This window comes from Stylophora pistillata, chromosome 3 (assembly GCF_964205215.1).
Source record: "Stylophora pistillata chromosome 3, jaStyPist1.2, whole genome shotgun sequence".
NCBI classification, from domain to species: Eukaryota; Metazoa; Cnidaria; class Anthozoa; order Scleractinia; family Pocilloporidae; genus Stylophora; species Stylophora pistillata.
The window spans coordinates 24370919-24394769 of NC_142521.1; the positions used below are offsets into that span (position 1 = coordinate 24370919).

General features: G+C 37.3%; 1 protein-coding gene, 1 long non-coding RNA gene and 1 pseudogene across 4 annotated transcripts; 1 reads left to right on the forward strand and 2 right to left on the reverse strand.

Annotated features, from left to right (window-relative positions):
* Positions 1-454: 454 nt before the first annotated feature.
* On the reverse strand, positions 455-5920 carry LOC148735164 (uncharacterized). Its single transcript, XR_015998865.1, has 2 exons — positions 3676-5920; positions 455-3249 (listed from the first exon to the last, which is right to left on the reverse strand). It is a non-coding gene; the product is annotated as an uncharacterized LOC148735164 (long non-coding RNA).
* Positions 5921-8946: 3026 nt separating this feature from the next.
* Positions 8947-16798, forward strand: LOC111332981 (mitochondrial genome maintenance protein mgm101 homolog). Of its 2 annotated transcripts, none has more exons than XM_022938482.2 (6): positions 8947-9153; positions 10175-10281; positions 11326-11429; positions 11834-12037; positions 14473-14635; positions 15130-16798. In XM_022938482.2, exons 1-5 carry the CDS (start codon positions 8972-8974, stop codon positions 14623-14625), a joined length of 750 nt encoding a protein of 249 aa, XP_022794217.2. In that variant the 5' UTR covers positions 8947-8971; the 3' UTR covers positions 14626-14635; positions 15130-16798. The 2 variants fall into 2 exon arrangements, with proteins under 2 accessions (XP_022794217.2, XP_022794219.2); XM_022938484.2 differs by having other exon boundaries at positions 14473-14630.
* A 913-nt stretch (positions 16799-17711) lies between these two features.
* LOC111332982 (uncharacterized) lies at positions 17712-23758 on the reverse strand (annotated as a pseudogene). The gene is made up of 5 exons (XR_015999024.1): positions 23155-23758; positions 21698-22015; positions 19867-20449; positions 18587-19835; positions 17712-17746 (listed from the first exon to the last, which is right to left on the reverse strand). The product of XR_015999024.1 is annotated as an uncharacterized LOC111332982 (transcript).
* Between the last annotated feature and the right edge of the window lie 93 nt (positions 23759-23851).

Genomic DNA, 23851 nt, shown 5'->3' on the forward strand with positions numbered 1-23851 from the left:
CGGTTGTCAGGGGGTGATGTTATCATTCCACTCATCTGACCCCTGTTCCCTGTGTGACATGAGCATCCCACTTATCCGCAGCCTTGTTCCTTGGGGAATATTTTTCATTCAGATCAGCTCGCGCGTTCTACATTTTTAAAACTCGTCTGGAAATCTTTTTCGAAGTCAAATTAAATTTTCCTCAGTCGGGTTGAGACAGCAATAAGTGCAAGAATCAATCGCAGCTAGAAATGCTTAAGCACTGTCCTCAGAACCAGAACTTTTAGGATTATATCTAACTGAGTTGTGACTACACCCCCAGGGTCCACAATCAACCAGCTAAGGATGCTACCAAACCATCACACACCACATAGCCATTAAAATTTTTTAGTAATCGACTGTTGTCGAATTTTTTAGTAATCGGCTGAATGCCTATGGTTTAACTCCAGTTGCACGTAAATGGTTTAGTTCATACTTGACTGATAGACATCAATTTATTGCTCTTGATAATGTGACATCTGACTCTGCTCTTGTGAGGCATGGTGTTCCACAGGGTAGTATCCTTGGCCCTTTACTTTTTGTCATTTATATCAATGATTTGCCTCTACATGTTAATGGTGCTGACCTGGATCTCTATGCTGATGACACCACACTGACATTATCGGCAGATATCTCAGCGGTTGATTCTCTACAAGATTCACTAGCTGCTTCTTTGAAGGAAATTGAATGCTGGACGCACACCAATAAACTTCCTCTCAATGAAAAAAAGACTAAAACACTACTGGTCACAGGCAAACGCCTTGGGAAGAAACTTCCAGATGGTTATAATTTATCTCTTAAAACTATGAATGGTGTATCATTGGAACAAGTACCCTCAGCTAAACTTCTTGGTATAGACATTGACCACGATTTATCAATGAACACTTATGTTGACAGACTGTGCAAAAAAATTTCACAAAGAATTGGAATTTTGAATAAGATCAAACTTTGTTTACCATTTAACCAAAGACTTTTATTTTATAATAGTTTGATTAAGCCATTATTTGATTATGCCAATGTTGCATGGCAGTCACTTTGCTCTAATGAATCTCTTTTAAGAATACTTAGGCTACAAAAGAGAGCTGCTAGGGTTTTATTAGATGCTGAACCACGTAGTTCATCAGTTATGCTATTCAATCGTTTAAAGTGGATACCATTTTATAACTCTACTAAGATAGCTAAATGTTCAATACTATTTAAAAGGATTAATTATTGTGTACCTAATTATCTTAATGATAGCTTAAGATTATTAAGTTCAGTACATTCACGCAACACTAGATTTTGTAAATACAACTTTTTATTACCTAAGTTTAAAAGGGCTAGAGAAGGAGGGAAAACTTTTCTAGTTTCTGCCATAAAATTATGGAATCAGTTAAAGCCTGAATTAAAAAAGTCTAATACACTTAAGGCCTTTAAAGACAACGTATTTAAATATTATTATGATGACAAATCATGCTTAGCTCATTTTAATCGGTAAATTTTATTGATAGTAGTTTTATATATTCTTACTTGTTTATATTATCTTGTATTATATATTTTATCAATTAAATATTATTTGTAATTAGCTAAATTTCTATTTATATTTGTAATCTTTTTTTTTTTTTTTTTTTTTTTTTTTTTCTTCAATATATTAATGATTCTATTGTATTTATATATTTATTGTAATTAGGAGGACCACAAGTTTATTAGTGTTTGTGCACTATCACGTGCTATCCTCAATAAATAAAGTCTTATTATTATTATTATTATTGTTGAATCTTCGCTAAACGCCATATTGGATTAGGTGGGCAGAAAAAGTTTTGTCCAAGGGGGTCAGTGTGGCAAGTCTCTCGGGTGGTGAGGGGGGGGGGGAGGCTGCGTTCAATCCTCATCAAAGCTGGCGGAAAGATTTCTCCACTTAGTTAATGAATTGATATTAGGGTTTCTCTCATTAGGCGAGCGAAATAAAGTGCAACAAAATGAATTATATTGAAAGAAAAGTTTGCTTTTTTTGTCTCCGTAATTAGAAATTATCTATAAAATTATCACATTGATCGCGTTTTTAGTTTTCAAAGGTCAACCAAACCTTTATAAAAGTATCCTTAAACATGCTTGAATTCAACGACAGACGCCGCCATTTTGAGTCATGCTTATGGGTCCCTATAGCCTCCTAGCTGCTTACTTGTGACCTGTGACGTCTCCCTCCCTTTTTTCCCAGAATTTCTTCGCAATCTGTTTGGACCATAAGGGGGCAACAAATAGAAACACTCTGGAAAATAAATTATGATTTTTCTCTCTTTTCTTATCGCGAAAACTTGACTGAAAACTCCGTGGACCGTGCGCTATGGTTTTCCCTGTGCAGCCTGGTTACTGAATGTTTTATTATTATTATTTTATTTTTATAGTTACTTTGCTACTTTAATTAAATATGAAATTGATCATTCAAGTGAAGTTCAGAACGTTCTTGATGAAGTGTTATCAAGTGAAATCATGTTAAGATGGTCAATATTTTGGAAAAGGCTGATATAACAAGAAAACAAAGCGCATTGTATGGCATTGAAGTTGTTTACTTCGATAATTAAGCACTCTAAATGTGATATTATATAACCGAGAAAAATGTACAATCAAGCTTTGATCTTTACGGGATCAAAAAGATTATTTCACCCTTGAAAGAAAGAGAGCAGCTGCTTGGTAAAAAAAAACTTTCATGCCTTTTTTCCAAGTTCTTTCGCTCGTCTGCGTGCATTCTACAGTCCCATTGAATAATACGCAAAGTGCGTCTTATTTCAATGATACCGCAACTCTAAATAGGGCTGGATAATGTTCATGTTTCCACCAAGGTTAAGTTTGCGGCGCTTGATAAGTTGAACACAGGTCGTAAATCATTTTCATCAGCTGCGATAGCAACGTAATGGGCCACAGCAATCCCACTCTTTGCACGTAGCGAGCGATATTTCAGTGTTTCGCAGCATCATTTTTAGATCACCTTTCTAAATTTACATTGACCTCTAAAAGTAATTTTTTTGTTTCCGAGGTACCATTACTCCATCATTTTGTGTTGAACGCCAGTCATAACCACGATTACTTAATACCCGTGCTTCCCAATGTTTTTGAAGTCCAGGAGAATACATATTTTGGAGGTTGTTTTACAGTCCCATTCAGACATGTCGAGGTTAAAAAAAAACGCAAAGCACGTTGCAGGAACCATAATTACGAAGGAATGTACATTCTAATAGGCTTTAGCATCTTTGTCTACAACAGTAAACGTACACACGAATTACTTTTAATTAGAACTTAGACATCTTAATTTCACAGAAATGTCATCCATCGTTTTTATGATCTTGAAGCGTAATTGTTTTAGTTGCCTCCAATTAAAATACTGTTTCGTTTTCAGAAAAGTTTAATAATGGCAGTGAAAACTCCATTTCATTATATGGATATTACCTATTTACTTATGCGGAGAGAACAAGGTTCTCAGCAGACAGCACCTGCACATGGAATGTAACACTCAACAAAAATCCAGTGAAAAATAACCTGGAAACGTATTCTGCCAACACGAGTGTTCTTTATTTTGAACAAACTTATTTTTGATATCTGCTTAATACCCCGTCACTGATGGTCGAAGTTTGTAAATTGTCTCAAAACAAGCAACATATGTACCGCCGCTGAACAACTCACCTTTTGGAAGGCTTCGTCTCTCTTTAAAGCAGTTTGACCCCATGGCACTCGCAGATTATCTGAAAAAAAGGCATTAAAATGGTTTTCAAAATACCATTCATAGAGTGCTCTTTTAGTTTTTTTCTTCTGGGTTGCTACTAGTTGAAAGAGAAGAAATCCCGGTGGATTTTAAAATATCCAAACTTCTCTAAGATCAGCTTGTAACGAATTTATCATTAACTGTCTAATCTGTTCGCAACGAGAAGAAAGACTTGTTTAAATCGTGAGTGAAAATGGCCTGACAACTGGGAAAAGCTATCGGTAACAAAGAATGAAAATTGAAATTTGCATGAAAAACTCAGACTGCACTACATACCTGTTTGTGTTTTCTACTCACACCTCGAGAATACAAAGAGAAGCTTTCCAGTGAAGAACAAATAATTTGAAAATGATATTTTGAAATAGGCGGTTTCGTATTTAAGTCTTAAAGTTGAAGACTAAGCTAGTTAAGCTTATTACTACAAGCGCTTATAATATTTTTTTCTTTGTTTTTGTTTTTTGTTTAGTTTGAAGAGGAAAATTGAATCCCAGAAAAGGTTGGAAATTCGTTTAAAGATTGCACTGGTCAAGTGAGTTAGGGCGAAATGTCTTTATGTCCCCTGACATTTACTTCTCAGGGCTGTTTATACAATCGTGGACTCATCCGAAAGGTAAGGAATTTAATCAGCCACCAAAAGTACTATAGTCACGTGTTTGCACTTGTCATCAACCTCGTTCGCTGGGATTTTCCCCTTGGGAATAGGGTTTGTGTGTAATTAGCAAATATTGTGACCGGAAATCAACGGATGACAGCTCCGCTATTCAGCGAGCGACTGTTGACGGCCACGTAACCTGGCCTTATTTAACAGCTAAAATATAAGGATAAAAAAAAAGAGAAGGTCAAGACTTGGCCACGCCAGAGGTCAGCGACCAGGCTACTAAGCATAATTCGAAATGGCGGCATCCATAGTGGAATTTCAAGCACATGATCATGAGAAGACGATTTTCTCGTATCCAAATTTTGTCTTAAAACTGCTGGCCACGTGCAATGGTCGAATTTATGAAATAACTCGAACAATTTCAATTACAATACAGAATAGGACAAAAAACAAATACTAAAAAAAAACAAAAAAACAAAAAAACAGAGACAACAAATCATCACATTTAACAAAATAAGTCAAAACAAACACAAAAATTATTGTCGGATATATACTCGTTCGTGGTAAGAATAAACCCTGGAAGAAATTCGTTTGAGCTGCTGCATCAAATCCTTGCAGATTGTCTTGAGATGTCTTCGGAGATATTTGAAAATCCTCTGTTCAGTTCGGAAAGCTAGTGTGATCGCGTAATGAATAACATTAACATAATGCCATACGGGCCGGCTTTTTGCAGTTTACTCTTGATGCCGCATTCTTTAATTACAGCAGAAGAAAGATGTCGAGATGTTATGCCGTTTTTCTTCACGTAATATTAAAAACGGCAGCTTATTGAATTCAAGACAATGGAGAATCGAGAAAGTGCGCTTAATTGATCCTGTTAAATGTTATCTTTAGAACTCAGGGAAATTTAAAGGCGCCTGTTTGGCCGGACAAAAAATTTATCAGAAAGGAAGCATTAGGTCTAAATTTTTCTCTTTTTATCTCTGCATCCACCCGAACCAATATAACTTAAGATCTGCATAATTTTTCTAGTACTTCCTCCGTTTTAGCGAAGAGGGTCGCCGGCTGTCTAAATCGGAACCTTTAGCTTCACAAATCCTTTTATTTCAAAAGCGTCTAGCGGTTATTTTTTCTGTGCAGAATAGTCGTATTCTAATACCATCTTTTGTAAATAGCGATTATAACAGCAGAACCTGTGTAACCAGACACCCTCTAGTAAAACGAACCTCTGTTTTTGGAGAGAAAAAGATACCGACCCTTTAAAATTTTCATAATGATTCCAACAAATTATGGCGGCATTGTTTGCGGTGTCTTCTTAGGACGTTTGAGTTTCCAAAGCCGAATCTTAACTGCATAATTTTTCAATGAAACATATCTAAGCTGAAGTTTAGGGAAGTAGAATAATATTTGATTTACTCCTTAAGCGCAGTTCCTCACTCTTATCTGACAAAATGAGAAAACGTTCATCTGCCGACGGGAGAGAATCAGTAAGAAAAAAGCCTACGTTTCAGTTTACTAATTAGGTTTACGGTTTTGCTTTTGCATCAATTCTATTCCACATTGTCTCTTTTACCATCGTTTGCTCAAAATATAAGTATACCTGGCCATTTTTCAGCCTGTTTAAAATTATCGCTTTCGCAAAATACTTCAGTAGAACATTAGTGGAGCTTTCAGAATAAAGTATACCACTCTCCTATGATAATCATCATCGTTTGGAGCCTTAAACAGCATGTCTCGACATCCCGAATGATTCCCCTTTCATCTAATACTGGGGGGTTCCTTTTTGAATGTTAAAACACTGAGAATTTCCATTTTCTAAACTACTTCATTCTCTTGTTTTATATCAAATGTGTCTTGAGCAAAAAGTAGATGAAAAACAAAATGGTATGTAATGAAACACTCACAAAAACTCAGAAATGAATAATTCTCATATATACACGGTAAAAATATATCACAAACGGCTCCAAAGCCGTCTACCATTAAGACAAACACTTTTCCTCTTTCGATGCACTTAACAAACTTTTCAAAATGACTTTCAAGAGCAATTTGTCGGTGCCGATTTCTTGAGGGCAAAAAGTAAATATATCCATCGTCACACTTAAGGAAAAAAGGACTCCGAGTATCATATGGCGGCATAAACAATATGCTCTTAGGTAATAACCAGGAGGGTGTAATTTTTACGGTGGTTAAATAATAAATAGACATTTTTTAACTGAACCAGACGAGCGGGTACTTTGAAGAGGCCGTGTACTTTACAATTCGTCCTAAAACTACAAAGCAAACTACCTTTAAACCGACTGAGAAATTTTCTTTATTTTGAAATAATGAAAAATCTATAGAATGATAAGCTTTCAGCGTTTAGGCTCACAGTTTGTTATGTTTTGTTCTTTTTTGCCTCGGATTTCTCTTTATGACATGAAAGCCTTCGCATCATCACCTGCCTTATTCGATTTCATTGCTTATTTTGACTCAAAGAAACCGCTTAGAGTATTAAATATGTATAATTCTGTACAAGGGAAAAGGAGGGACTCATTGAGAATTACCTTAATTTCTCTTGTTCTGTTCTATTGCTTCAGTTAAATGTTCCACTTTATCAGTGGTATTTTCGTACGTTCTCACAAAAACGAGAATGATAATCAGTGAAAATCAACTGCAATCTGTTGAAAATATGCATTTCCAATAGGGGACGTTCAAGGTCCCTGACTAAAACTCACTCAGTTTTTTTTTAATTTCATTACCTAGCTCGAGAAACGAATTTATCATGCAGGTATAACTCCACTTCCGTCAAGTTTCGAGAGCAAATCCTCAGGCCACAGGAGCCGTAACGAACACAATATTGTAACGTGTTATTCGCTGAAAACTAATTACCTGAGTGTTTTGATAACTTCAGCCAAGAGAGGTCGAGTCGAATCGAAGCGATGTCCAGAGTGATCTGTTATCTTTCTCACCCTACCGCCGGTGTTTTGAAATAACTACTGATGAAAATATATTATTCCCGTGGCTTATGTAGCGGTAACAAGCCGCACAGACTTGACAATGAGCGGGGTTTTTGACGGTGCTTCGCGGGAAACTTGTCGGCTCTTTTGTTACATGGACAACGGATTGTGATATTATTATTTTAATCACAAACAGGTTCTGAGAATATTAGTTCGAAATGCGTTCGGCTATGATAAAGAAGAAGATGCTTTGTTTTGCTCATATAAAGGGCACAAACGTCATTAGAATTTAAATCGATGGTTTTTTTCCATTGAGAAAAGTGATCAGCGGAACAGCGACTGGGCTGTTTAAGCATTATTTTCTTTTCAGTATTTCTTTAAGAAAAGATGTACTTCTTCATGAGAAGATGTACGCAAACTTTCTCTTTATCTGTCAGAAATTTTAGTCAGATCGATCGCAGTCCACAGTCGCTATTGGAAGAATACTGTGAATGGTATAATTGCTTATCACGCTACCTTGTCAAATATAATATTTTGTTTTTACTCTGAATATTTCAGTCAAACGCGAGTGTGTTGAACAGAGTACATTGTTTATTTTCCTCTTGAGTGATTTCAGTTCGCTAATTTGCTTCATTTATACGCCCAACTGAATTTTTAATCAGCCTTTAAACTTATTTTAGTAACAGGTTTTTTGTCTTTAGAAACTTTCCAGCTTACGACTTGCCTAAGTTAATTTTTTTGTGAACAGCTTACCTTTTTCAAACCTGAATCATAATTTCTACAGTCTCGCATGCAACACAACTTGGGGCGTTTGGAAAACAGGCCGCTGATTGAATCTTAATAGTCCTCCATCTATTTATGTTAAACGTTCAAGACACGATATCAACAAACATGTAATTTGTTGACCCATCTTAGCCATGTTAATAAAGTATACAAGTCGATTGTGAAAGACATCCTAAAAATTTAGTGCCGTTAAGTTAGCTTTACGTAATATAGCTTTTGTATTCTTTGACTTAAGACGAAGGCAAATATCAAATTGTATCAACAAATCAAAGATATTTGAAAGTACTTTTCTAGAACTAGCCTCTCCGAGGAAACGATGTTTCCGACCTTTCCACTGCAGACAGCAGTAACTGATGAAAGCGTGCACTACACGGAACAACTTGATTTATTCAAATATACGAAATATGTGATACTAAGGGGCACTTAGTACTTATGATGTTTTCATGTTACCAACCAAACGACAGAGCACTTTGCACGCAACTATATCACGAGATATCAAGTCCCTCCTTGTACTTCTTTTCAGTTGAAGTATCAAACCGTGCAGACCAAGATCATAGAACAAAAATCTATCTTCAGTTACACAGGTTAAGAACGCTCTTATCGATATAATTATTTGAGTTGGTGTACGTAAAAGGCAAAATTAAGTCCACCTCAGAGAAAATAATTACTTTTTCTGTGGCAACACTTCCTATTAGCAGTGACAATTTCTTCCCTTTATAGCGAGTTTTGAAACTTTGCAATAGTCAATCAAGTCCTTCCCTCACGAAATAGAAAGAAAACCCTTCACCCTCCCCACCTGCCTTTTCTACGTTAGGGCAGCTCTTGATTGATCTACCTCCCCCCCCGCCTCCTCCACTTCATGTGTCAATTCCAGTCCTCCTCAGTAAGTCAAGATTTAAAATGGCGGCAATTCCAAGACTTCTCAACAAGTTAAATGTAGGCACTTTGGCGGTTTGCTTAACTCGTGCACGAGTTTCAACAAGACTTTTGTCAAACGATCAACACAGACCGACAGAAACAAACGCATCGGGTGAGGAAGACACGCTTTCTGCTATTTCAACAGCAAATAATTCTCTCGAGAGGTGAGGTACCGTAAATATTATCACACATGTGCTGTGTGGTGTAGTTGCTGATCAGTATAAGGGAATAAAAAATGAAAAGGAAACTTCGAGCGTTCAAATGTCTCCATATGATATCTAGTAAACTGGTACAATACTGCAACTAGGGTTACCGAGAATTACCGGTTAATTAAGAACTATCATTTGAGTATCTTTGTCAAGAAGATAGCAAAACCAGACGACGTTTCGACATCATCTTCATAATACTTCGGAAAAATGCATTATTCGGCAGCTTTGACTAGTTATATTTGTTTGTAGACTATGCACAGAATGGATTGTAATTAATTTTCTAAGCTGTTAACTTATTTAAGTTTAACCAGCAGACGATATGCTTGTTGAATTCTTGCTTTTGGTTCAGTCTACAACAGTTTGGGAAAGTAAGAAAAATAACAACTTTCTGGATGAGTTCTTTCTGAAATTATTTTCACAAAAGGATGGTGGTGGTGTTAAAAAATGCACATAAATGATTATCTACATTGTATACAGCAGAACAGTAGTTTCGGTTTCCTCTAGAAACTTACATGTACCATGAAATACTCAAAATTTTCACAAACCCAATGCCTTGATGCTAAAGCTCTTTATCTTTATTGCACAGTTTGTTTTGTATGTGGGGATTTTGAATGTGAGGAGTTGTATGAAGGCTGGCATTGAGCAACATGTACGCATGTAAGCCTGAGAGTTTTGAAAAAAAGATACAGCCACTGGTTGGAGATGTTTGTGACACTTTCTTACCAAGACACATCTCAAGACTCCTTCCTTTCTCAGAAAGAGAGACATTTACCATATGTCAAAGACACTGTGTCTTTCTCAGAAAGAGAGACATTTTCCATATGTCAAAGACACTGTGTCTTTCTCAGAAAGAGAGACATTTACCATATGTCAAAGACACTGTGTCTTTCTCAGAAAGAGAGACATTTACCATATGTCAAAGACACCATGTCTTCAAAGTGGAGACATTTTTCAAAGCTTGTTGAATTTGTGTTAGGTTATCAGACGCTTTCTCTGGTGCAGCAACAACACCTTTTAGTCAAGAAATAGTTCAAGTTCTGATGTCTCCCATTAATGAAACTGATGTTGAGATCAAACCAGATGGTATGGACAAAATTTTTCTTGTGAATATTTATAATGATTACAGGAGGGAGTGATGTCTAAATCAATCTGTAATCCTTAACAAATCATTAACACAATTCAATTACCATGGAGCAGGAGTCGGATTTATGAAAAAAGTATTGTAACAAACAGAATCTACAGTATAAATACTGCCCAAGTTCTGCCAAATAATCAAAACTATGATAAAATAGAAGAGAAAAACTAGCTAACCTTTAAACACATTCATAAATAAAAACAGTATAGTTGACATTTTTTCACATTAAATTAAACCCAGTAGTCTGTGTAACAGTGAACACAAACAATGCGTATACATCATCCAATTACCTAAACATAAGGCATTAAGTGCTCAAAACATTGTCCAATGATAAGTTACTGTGTGTATACTGCTCAATAAGTGCTCAACCCAGGCTGTTGATAGCCAATTACATTTAAGAATTTTGGTTATGGTTTTGATTAATAGTTGCATATAAACCAGTGGACAGGGTTTCTCTAAGACAGAGTTTGGCTGCTCAACTGTGTAACATCCATTACCCATATCTAACCAAGCAAAACAAGACAAAAATGTCTAACTTCAGTTCATTGGGTTCAAGGTTCAGTCTTTCTTGAAATTGAGTAGCACTTGATGGTTTCTATGCTTTATATCATTCCTTCTCTCTTTGAATTCAGTGCCTCATGTGGTTAGGTAGCTGCTTTATTTAAATGTACCTAAATGTATTTGTATTAAAACTTCACAAGATTCAAAATTATTAAAAGGATCTTTCCTGTGATTGTAGTTAAAAAAGTCATAAGTTTCTAGCTTTGTTTAAATTTCATGGAGGCTCATGTGACTATATTGAATTGCTGAGTTTGTATTTTCTGAGTTAAGGAAGTTTTTGTGTGGTAATGTAACAGATGAGGTATAACATTTTTGTTTCATATGTGTTGTTGAAAATTACCAGTATTTAATCCAACGTCAGCAAATAAGTGTCTGATTGCTGTGAATAGTTTCATTGATTTTAAGATTCTACTGATACCCAACACCTGCAGGACTGATTTATCTTCCTGAAATAAAGTACAGAAGAATACTTAATCAAGCATTTGGTCCAGGTGGGTGGGCATTGGTGCCACGAGGCGAGTCTCTTCAGTTTCAGGTAAAGATCCTTAAATCAAATAATGTGTTCTTTTCAAGCTATTTTTTTGGGATGTATGATGGCCTTATCTTATTTGTCCTCAAACAAGAAAATCAGAAAAATATCACAGCAGAAGCAGCCTTTGAGCATCAAAAGTCTAATTTTTGTTTTGTTTTCCTGTGGAAACTTAACCAAATGGTATTTGGGTCATTCATTTTTAGTGATTTTCATTATTTATTTTGATTCACTCACTCATTCATTCTTCAGTGTAGTATCATTTAGTTTATGAGATACTTAGCTCTGTGACAATCCATGACAATACGGGAATACAGATTTGCATTAGGGTGGGCAAAACAGTGCAATTGATGGATGTTTGACTTTTTTTTAAAGTTTCTTCAAATGAGATAACACTGTTTATATTTCAGAATGACAAAGACAACAGCCAGCTTATTGTGCGAGAGTATGCATTGTTTTGTTTGGGAAGATTTGTTGCACAGACTGTTGGAGAACACACTTTTTATTCCTCTAATAACATGGTGTATGGAAAAGCTATGGAGGCTGCCAAGTCTAATGCATTGATGAGGTGTTGTAAAGATCTTGGAGTTGCTAGTGAGCTCTGGGACCCACAGGTAAAATTATTGATTGTTTAATATCTTTTTATTCAAGATCCATTTTAAGGTACGTTTGTAAGAAAATTTCCCCTTTAGACATGTAAGTACAAGTTTATGTCTTAAACTAGTAATCAAATGTTTTTTCCTAAGATTAAGGATCAATATCCTTTCTAAATAAGATAAAAAAAGGAAGCTTTAAGCTCAGTAAATAAATAAAGAGAGATGTTTTTTTTCTTCTTGCGAGTGTGGGACAAGGAAACATTGAGTTGCCATAGAGAACAGAACCTCAGAGCATTGGATTCTGTGCTGCAATGCCCTACCCCTCACCCACAGAGACTCTATTTTGAGAATAGAACCTCAGAGCATTGGATTCTGTGGTGCAATGCGCTACCCCTCACCCACAGAGACTCTATTTTGAGAATTGATCTTCAGAGCATTGGATTCTGTGCTGCAATGCCCCACCCCTCACCCACAGAGACTCTATTTTGAGAATAGAACCTCGTGGCATTGGATTCTGTGCTGCAATGCGCTACCCCTCAGCCACAGAAACTCTATTTTGAGAATAGAACCTCAGGGCATTGGATTCTGTGCTGCAATGCCCCACCCCTCACCCACAGAGACTCTATTTTGAGAATAGAACCTCGTGGCATTGGATTCTGTGCTGCAATGCCCTATCCCTCACCCACAGAGACTCTATTTTGAGAATAGAACCTCGTGGCATTGGATTCTGTGCTGCAATGCCCTATCCCTCACCCACAGAGACTCTATTTTGAGAATAGATCCTCAGAACATTGGATTCTGTGGTGCAATGCCCTACCCCTCACCCACAGAGCCTCTATTTTGAGAATAGATCCTCAGAGCATTGGATTCTGTGGTGCAATGCCTACCCCTCACCCACAGAGCCTCTATTTTGAGAATAGATCCTCAGAGCATTGGATTCTGTGCTGCAATGCCCCACCCCTCAGCCACACAGACTCTATTTTCAGAATAGATCCTCAGAACATTGGATTCTGTGCTGCAATGCCCTACCCCTCACCCACAGAGACTCTATTTTAAGAATAGATCCTCATGGCATTGGATTCTGTGCTCGAATACCCTACCCCTCACCCACAGAGATTCTATTTTGAGAATAGATCCTCAGAGCATTGGATTCTGTGCTGCAATGCCCTACCCCTCACCCACAGAGATTCTATTTTCAGAATAGATCCTCAGAGCATTGGATTCTGTGCTGCAATGCCCTACCCCTCACCCACAGAGATTCTATTTTCAGAATAGATCCTCAGAGCATTGGATTCTGTGCTGCAATGCCCTATCCCTCACCCACAGAGACTCTATTTTGAGAATAGATCCTCAGAGCATTGGATTCTGTGCTGCAATGCCCTACCCCTCACCCACAGAAACTCTATTTTGAGAAGAGAGCCTCAGAGCATTGGATTCTGTGGTGCAATGCCTACCCCTCACCCACAGAGACTCTATTTTGAGAATAGATCATCAGAGCATTGGATTCTGTGCTGCAATGCCCCACCCCTCAGCCACAGAGACTCTATTTTCAGAATAGATCCTCAGAGCATTGGATTCTGTGCTGCAATGCCCTACCCCTCACCCACAGAGCCTCTATTTTGAGAATAGATCCTCAGAGCATTGGATTCTGTGGTGCAATGCGCTACCCCTCACCCACAGAGCCTCTATTTTGAGAATAGATCCTCAGAGCATTGGATTCTGTGCTGCAATGCCCCACCGCTCAGCCACAGAGACTCTATTTTCAGAATAGATCCTCAGAGCATTGGATTCTGTGCTGCAATGCCCTACCCCTCACCCACAGAGACTCTATTTTAAGAATAGATCCTCATGGCATTGGATTCTGTGCTCAAATACCCTACCCCTCACCCACAGAGATTCTATTTTGAGAATAGATTCTCAGAGCATTGGATTCTGTGCTGCAAATATTGTGTTTGTAAATATTACATACTGAGTTTGCTCAGAAATTTTATATTGGACTATTTGACACTTCTGAAAAGACCACTTATGCCATATTGGTCTTACTCTAGCTGCTGATATGTTGCCTGAACCATTTTTACCCATAACTGATAGAGGCATTGCACTATAAACCACATTATGAAACTGAGAACATGAGACTAGGAGGAAATGATTCATAACAAATGTGCTTTCCGGTAATTTTAAATTTTGTACAATGCTCAAAAATGGGGAAAAAATTGAGTGAGATCCTTCATTGTGATGAATAATGACCAGGAATACTGCTGTTCAGAAGGCAAGGTTATTTCTCTCCCACTGTATTTAGGTTAGGGAAAAAGGAGCAGTATATTTTTCACGATCGCTTTTTTTCCATGCCATATTTCTTTTGACAATCCCTTTGCTATTTTCTCTCAATTTGAAAACACAAAATTGTTTTGATAATTCAGAGTATCAGATTTATATCATTCAATCTCTTCTAGTTCATCATTGATTGGAAGGACAAATATGCGCTGAACACATGGTGTGAAAATGTGCGAACCAGAGATAAAAAGAGGTTGTGGAGGAGAAAAGACAGAAAGTCTACACATGCTTTTCAATATCCATGGAAGGAAGTTGTTCAGCAGGAGAAATGATTTCAGTAAAGTAATCAAATATTTCCAACAAATCACCAATTTCACAACTTACAGTCAACAGTGCCCACACAACAGCCACGTCAAATGTTAATGTCTCTAGCAGTTGTGTGGCCTACCTCTTAACCTGCTATAGTGGTTATTTAAGTAATAATCAAATTAATGCAAAAACAGCTATTTTCAAAGAGGTATACTGAGCAATCTTCTCCTACATCAGAAATTAAAGTAACCATTTGTTTCCAATCATGATGAAAGTATTGATGAAAATAATGGTTATTCATCTTAAAAGATTAATTTTTCAGTGTGGAGTTTCTTGAATATGTACAGCACACCAACAAAAGTCATATTTGTCTTCCAATTTTGAAAAGAAATTTAATATTTTGTGTAAAAATTGAGTAAACTTGGAGCACTTTCAAAATGCCCCCAAAATTTCAGGCGTGAGGCATTTTTGCACAGAGCTTTTAGATCAAGGTTTCCTTATTTGAAATTTTCTTATGTATCTTACAGGATTTTGGGGCATTTGAAGGATGAAAGGAATGAAGGAAATTAGAGGAAGAATGGACAGGGCAAAAAGGGATTCTAAAAGGAAGAATTTAGTGGAAAGATGACAACTAATAAAAATAGAACCTTAAATCAACCCAAAAAGGGGGATTGAAGGGAAAGGAGGGGGGGACATTGGGTTCTATCAGAAACAACAAAACTGTACAAAAAAATGAGTATATCAACAAAGTTGAAATGGTAAATTGGCCACCATTACGATCATAAAAGCAGATGTTTCGAGCGTTAGCCCTTCATTGGAGCGAATGACAAAGGGCTAATGCTCGAAATGTCAGCTTTTATAATCATAACATTGGCCAATTTACCATTTCAGCTTTGTTGATATACTCAAATTATTTCATTACCCCCACCAATGCAGCCCCAAACAGTTTCTTTAGAGACTATCAGCCTTTATTCATAATTATGTAGAAAAAAATCATCTAAAACCACATAACCACAAAAAAAAAAAAATAGGATCAGAACCGAAGACAGCTTGCAAAACTGACAAATTTTCATATCCCAGTTAGCAAAAAACCTAATCAATCCGATACACTAGTAAAAAGTGGAGCATACAGAGATTTTGTGGCTATTCAAGATAAGTGGATTTGCATAATTGCCATTAAGATTGTAGAAAGCCATAACCCAAAAAGGAAAACCAAAATACTACATCAGATACCAAATCTAATAACCTGTAATATTTTTATGAAAACTGAAAACCAAATGGAAAATCCACAAACAGCAATGAACACCCAAACTGAAAACCAGAAGTGTATTGGCACAAATACTGAAATACCAATCTGAAAAAATTACTAAAACCACAAATCCCAATGCCCCCCCCCCCCCCCTCAGAAAGGGTACTGCAAATGGTACAGCAAGCCCCAGGGAAATGTTACCAAAATTGTGGTATAAAATAATTAAAGTAAGATGAATGAAATTTGTTCTTTTGAACCCCTGTGATAATAATAGGTGTTCGAATTTTCATAGTGAACTTAATTCTTTCTTTTTTTAAAAGTACTGAAACGTTTTAAACCTTTAAAAATTGTGCTCAAGAGGAATTTATCTGGGGGTTTGGGTTGGTATAGGTGTGATTGTGAAATGACTGTAGACTGATGTAATCAGCAAACAGCATTTATTGAAGTAAAAACCACACTTACTCAATCAAGTTGATAAAAGCATTACATTCTTGCATGATTTCAAAAAATGCTTCATTTTCTAAGCTTATCAGGTAATAAAGAGTGAATAGCAATATAAACTTTGCAAAATGAACACGATGAAGAAAAAGAATTATTAGAAAAAATGTTGAACAAACTTTGCCAAAAAGAAATTCTTGGTAAAAAGATGTTTGTGGAAACATGAATTTTTAACATCTTAAAAAGTAGTTTATAAAGTGTTTTTACATAATATAAAGGAGTTTTGTCAAATTTAAATTTAAAAAAGCTGTTCTCTTGTTTTAGGTCTTAAAATTAATATCGAGAAAAGTTATCTTGCTTTATGGTAAGGATATTTGAAGACCACCAGGAATTTCAACTGTGTACACTTTGTTAGGGACACAAGTTTCCATGTTAGGGTCAATGTCTTACTTTTGATTCTTTTTATTCATTTTGCAAAGTGTATAAGGCTTCATTTGTTTGCACTGAAACTCATTATGCATTGGTTGATTTAATCTACCCTAACCTAAAACCACACCTTGTGTTATTCCCTTCAAGTTGATCAAGGTTGTAAAATTTGTATTCTCTTCTAGGAGAAACATGTCACTACCCATAAAAGTTGCCAAAACATTTGCTAAGTTACTTTCTGATCATTCCTGAAACAAAGGGCCAATGCAAGAAAAGTCAACCTCTTCAAATTCAAGGAGAGTCCTCAACCATATATGGTCAATCCTGGAGAGTATCACTCTCTATGCACACTTATATCACATAAAAACTTTAAAGTTAACATGGAACAGCTTCTGGGCTCATAAATATATAAAAAGTTGAGCTGTTGTAAAGCCTAAATTGTATAAAAAAAATGGGCCCTGTAGTTTTGACTAAAATTTTAACATTATGACATGTTTCTAGACCAAAGTCTGGCCCAATGTTTTCTGTTGCCTTCAAGAATCTACCCAAACCTAACATTGGTTTTTAGGTTCTGAATTTTAAGGTATGCCAACAAAGATCATATTAACAGTAGTCCCATAACATCAAGTAGTGATTTGTTACCAAGTGTCGAGATTTGTCCCCTGCAGCTTTGGTTTTGCTGTGATAAATGTTTTATTAGTTGAAAGCAAATTAGGCCACCAACTAAAAAGATGCTACTAAAAGTAAAATCAGTGGAAAAGAATTTTAGTAGATCCGTTGACTCTCTTTATAAAGTTAAGTTACTCGGGTTACTTATAAATTTTGATTGCACTTTTCATCAGCCTGTTAAGCATTTTTAATGTAATGTTAGACTCTCGCCATTTTTCACAATACTCAAGTGAAAATTTCTGTAAGCAGGCGTCAATAACTACGAGAAAAATAAAAAAACTTTTATGCCATGATGCACAAGGATTTCGGCTGCAGTTAAAACTTGAATTATTGTACACAGTCGTCTGCACAGGTCTGCCGATCTGAAATGAAAACAATGTATATTATGAAATATGTCTACAGTGCCAACTAAAATATTGAAAAACAAAACTTTCAGCGAAGGTTATTATAATTATTGATCGATCTTTTTGACTCGAACTCTCCTGTATTTCTCAGAATTGATTTATTGATATAAATGATTACTGTAGTTAATCGCCGAAATGAAACATTAAAGATAAGAAATAGTTAAAATAAGATGCTTATAGTCATTCAGCTAGGCACATATAAGCTGCCACTAAGTATGCATAACCAATACTAAACGCACTAAAGTACAAGTTCGTATTTGCAGGTCTTTGAGTTATACTGTACGTACCCTAGCATGTTTAAATAGTTACTGTAGAGTCTAAATATACGCATTCAAGCTACGGATTAAACCGGATTACAAAAACCGAAAAAATGAAGGCATTGCCATCCTAAACTCCTCGACCCTCGTACTCCATTCCTTGTCTATCCCATGATAGTCTTAACATATCCCGGCAGAAACTACAGGTACTATGTTCCAAAGTAAACTTGGGTCGTTCAGTTTTCAATATGCCATTAAAAGATAACCCAAAGACACTAAGACCCCCCCTTCCCTCCACCCTCCCCCCCAAAAAAAATTTATAAAGGCAACAGTATGACGTTTTTCTCCCCAGAATCGTTATGTTGTTTCAAAAATTAGTCATCTTTAATTTAGATGATGCTGACAAGTTCTTACATGTAATGATTAATACATCCACTCAAACAGTTGCTACGGATGTTACAATAACTAGCAACAGTTCCATTCCATTCGCACTATCTAACTAACCAAAGTCAACAAAACCTGATGTTAAGTATGATTTTACCTTAAAAGCATTCCGCGCTTAGTTCTTCATCTTCATCTGCTTCTCTGACAGCATTTGCAACGGAATCGTTTATTTCTTTTATTCTGGCTGGATTTCCCGGTGGGAGAACTTTCTCCATCTCTTCTTCAAACTGCTTAATCCTATTTCCTACCTTCTCGTGGAAACGCTCCTGGGCTTCTGTCACCAACTGCATAATTGCTCTTTCAGCCTCTTGGCTTCCTTCCAGGAGCTCTCTTCTCTTTGCTTCAATGGTTGCCCTGTCTTTTTCTGGGTCCAAAGCTATCTAATGACCGAGGCTGGCCAATCTGCCCATCAAGTGCTTACGAGATACTTCTACATATATGTTTGAAATGGACCAAACAACATAAGAGGTCTGATTGGCTTGGCTGACTTGTTCGTAGATAAGGTCACGCATAAAATCAGTGTCAGTGTAGCCCTTAGTCAGCCTTCGTTCTTGGGCGACTCTGGAATATTCCACTGACAAAGCTTGCGAGGCTCTCCTTCTGGCATACCTTGATGATATTAGTAATAGTCTGGAAGAACTCCACCAGTTTCTGCCACCTTTCGCGCACCGAAGCGAGGGCCTTGATGCCTTTTATCAGTGTCTCTCTTATCTGATCAAAGTTGGCAATCTTCTCTGGGCTAAATTCCACTAGGCTTTGAAGCACTTTGCTTAGCTCCTTGTTGCTCTCTCTCAGCTGCTTGTTTGCTTGGTCATGTAGCATCTCTTGTTTTTCTAACAAGACTCTTGTTTCAGCGATTTTAAACCGCGCACTTTCAACTGCCATGTTAGCAGCACTTGATGACGCAGACTTTGCAGGATCAGCCATATTTCTTGCTTGTCTTGGTGGCTTGGTGTAGACAGGGTTAGTCGGTACTTTTGCCTTAACTTTTGTGCAAAACTTAAAGATGTCATCTCTTAAATCAGATGCGTTTTTAGCAATTTTCTCCATCGCGTCAGGAGACAAATTGAGGTCTGCCAACTCTCTTTCCGCATTCGTGCATATCTCCAAGCCTTTTGACAGCAGTTTTAAGGCTTTGTGGTCCACTTTACTTTCTGTTTTGGTGGACCAATCTTTTTTCAAGCTTTCCATGTGCAGTCTTACCATTCTAATGGGTTTGATAAGGTCTCGTTCATAACCTTTTGAGTCTTGTTTTTCCGGAAATGTCTCAAGAACTTCCACCAACTTGGACGAAAAAGTTTTGAGCATTTCTGCTCTGCTTAGTGGTTGTGTTGGTAATATCTGATCTTTTGTTTGTGCTCTGTACACCACCAGCACCAGAATCCTCCTTCAGATTTGGTTCTGCATCTGTCGAGGCACCTTGTAATGCGGAGGGCACCGAGGAAAACATGCTCAACCCATCAGTTGCTACTATAGGCAACGCCGTTTCAACAGCATTCGTAAGAGCTTTTGTAATTCCCTCGACGACTTGCATTCCAAGAAGGTCCCATCCGCTCGGCATGGAATCCACAGCCTTATCCCACTGTGATTTTGGATCTTTGACTTGTTTGGCTAGTCTTTCTTGTTCTTCCTTTGCCCTTTCTATTTCTTCGCGGGCGGATTTTTCTTGGGTTAAGGCAATTTCTCTTTTCATTTGCAGTTCCTCTTGGGTTTTTTCATAATGTCCCTTAGCAGCTGAAGAAACTTCCAGTAGCTCACCAGTCAGGTGCATTACATCTTCGAACTTGCTCTCAACTGCTTTTGCTAATTCCAAGCATTCTGAAGCATTCTTGTCAATCTTTCTAAGTTCGATGGGAAGGATGTCTTTCACATCCTCCTTGCTTCCAGAGACGAGAGTGCGAACAACTTTCTTCACTTGCCCAGGTACTTGTGCAGAATAGAGCCGGATGGTATCCATATTCTTTTTAAATTGAAAAAAAGTAATATGTTTACTAAATCGATCAACGATATCAGCACTAAAAAAAATGTAACATTTATCTCTGAAATTATGTTCATTTTAAGTGCTACTCAGTGCACTCTTGAATTTAGTATAATAGGGTAAAGAAGCCGTGACGGTACCCACATGATGTTCAAATGCGTGGTGTGGGGTGTGTGTTGTGAGTACTCCACCTGAAAAGGTGAACTTAAAGCAAACTTGTGCTTCTAAGTATTTTGAAATTGGGTAGCCACTGATTATCAGGTTGAACAATAGAGAGCTAAAATATTTTTTCGGAACTTCTTACCGTTCGAGTCAAGTGTAGGGGTCAAGAAAATTGGAATAGTTTTTTTTTTCGTTCAATATTCCCTTTAATATCACAAATAACAACACATCGATAGTTTCGATGTAGATGTGACCACGGAAGATGAGTAAGCGTTGATTTCTTATTGAATTACAGGAAGGCACTACACAGTATGAAAAAAAAAAAGAGAAAGAGAGATAACACTTCTCTTTGGAGTTGACAGAAAGTAAGAGTAACTGCATGAAGTTATTATATATCAACAACCTACTTTTTAGTAAAAAGTCACGGTGAGTTTTTGGAGACTGATATATTGCAATGTGTCATGAAGTATTGGGATTAATTTTTATCTAAATGTGAAAGCACATTTTGTTATTTTTCTTGCAAAGAAATGGTATCTAAATGATGTTTGAATATGATACTTTTGTTTCTGCAATGCTCTTTCGCTCACTAATAATAATGAATAATAATTAAAAATTTATAACGCGCCTTTTCCATGCAGATATGATCAAAAGCGCGGGGAGAACAGGAGACGCAATACCTCCTTCGACCAAAGTTCTCTGGGAAAATCTGGCGTTCTTTGCATTTATAGAATGAGTGTGAAATAACTGTGAAATACTGCTCTTTTGTTTTCTTTGAAAAATTTGAACGTTTGCGGCATGATGTTTTTTGTCAAACTGCAATATGATCTTGTCTATGATAGAGATCTATGTACCATCGATACAGATCCCTTGATAATATTGTTCTATCTCTATCGGCTTTGATTTGGTTACCAACACGCGGAGGTTCCACTGTTATTGCTCTGTAGCTCACACAAGTTCTTATTTAGGAATTTATTAAAATCTAGGGCCACAAAAAAGAAAACTTTGAATAAAAATTGATTCACGACCGTCAGCTAATCTGGGCTGTTGTTGGCAACTTAATAATGATACCTTATGGGCCTCACCGAAAGCTCGCCATCCAGCATTGCTCACTTGCAACAGACATGCTCTAAATGATCCTGGATGCTGCATGAACTGGAAACCGTCCTTCGGCTTTTGACTTTCTGGAGAGAAGTCCTCTTCTCCCGCTATCAGCATCAGTTGACCCAGAAGTGCGATGGACATGGGTGCTGGTGTAAAGAATTCTGCCCAGTTCATACTAGGAGACATCATTAACAAAGCTGTTTCATTCTTGTCATGTGCTGAATTGGCTCTGATCATGGCCTTGTTGACATCATCTATCACAGTGGCACTAGGTTCAGCCATAATCTGTTCATAAAGACACAAGAAACATTTGAGAAGAATTGTCTAAAAAAAACTGAGAGAAATGATTGAAGAAGTTAAGTAAATGGGAAATAAACGGGAACTTAGCGATGGACATTGTGCGAGGTGGCTTTTCGTGTTCACTGTGTCCAGGTCGATTAGAATTTGAATGTTGGTTTTTGCGGAGGGAGGAAAACCGGAGGATCTGGAGAAAAACCCTCGAAACGAAGACTAGATATAGTCTGACGCAGTCAGATGATATAGATGACCGATGATATAGTCTGACGCAGTCAGATGATATAGATGACCGATGATATAGTCTGACGCAGTCAGATGATCTAGATGACCGATGATATAGTCTGACGCAGTCAGATGATCTAGATGACCGATGATATAGTCTGACGCAGTCAGATGATATAGATGACCGATGATATAGTCTGACGCAGTCAGATGATATAGATGACCGATGATATAGTCTGACGCAGTCAGATGATATAGATGACCGATGATGTAGTCTGACGCAGTCAGATGATATAGATGACCGATGATATAGTCTGACGCAGTCAGATGATATAGATGACCGATGATGTAATCTGACGCAGTCAGATGATATAGATGACCGATGATATAGTCTGACGCAGTCAGATGATATAGATGACCCATGATATAGTCTGACGTAGTCAGATGATATAGATGACCGATGATATAGTCTGACGCAGTCAGATGATCTAGATGACCGATGATATAGTCTGACGCAGTCAGATGATATAGATGACCGATGATATAGTCTGACGCAGTCAGATGATATAGATGACCGATGATATAGTCTGACGCAGTCAGATGATCTAGATGACCGATGATATAGTCTGACGCAGTCAGATGATATAGATGACCGATGATATAGTCTGAAGGATACGCAGTCCGAGAGAACCCCAGGGAAATTACTTTTTAACACACTGAGACTTCTCAAGTGATGAACTGATTAGCTAACGAGGCGCGTCATGTCATTTCAAAAATTTAGGTGTTCTACATATTCAGGAGTACTCAAGAGAACACACTTCATTTTGTTGTGCCATCTTGATCTGAACTTCGATGATAGGATGATATGAATCTACCTCCCATGAAAAAATGAACTGACCACAAACCTGTAACAAGTATTTCTCGAGACAATTAAATTGCTGGTCTTCTTCTTCTCCCCTGCTCTCTCTTCTGCGGATATGCTATTTCTTGCTGAACTCGGCCGTATGAATACTGCATATTTCTTAACAAGGCTTGTAACACCTCACTGCATCAGCCAATCCCGGATAAGATGTAGTAGAAAAACAATTCTTGGAAAAGTACGCCGATTGAAAATTCGAGATTTTGTCCTACAGTTAATAACAGTGCATGACTTAAAACTTCCTTTCTGATGAAATTGGTCACTGCGCGAGGTCAATTGCGAATTACATTTTCAAATTTCCGAGAAGCCCTATTTTTTTCTGAAAGCTTTTTATTTTTTCCATCGAAGTTTACTCAGGATTGGCTGGAGAAGAAGAAAGCTGCGTGTAGTGTCGCCGAGCCTTTGAACGAGGCCATATTCAGTAACGTGTTGCGTTCGAGAAAACGCACGGGGAGGAAAGCTGAAGTACGAGGTTCGGGGGTGGAAGCGGAATAATGAATAATGAATAACGGCTTGAAAAAGAAAATGAATAAGGAATAACGGCTTAAAATGAAAATGAATAAGGGATAACTAGGGTTTAATCGGGAATAAAGAAATATACCAAAAAAGAAACCCGCAAAACAACCCTAACCCGCAAAACAACCCTAACCCGCAAAATAACCCTAACCCGGAAAATAACCCTA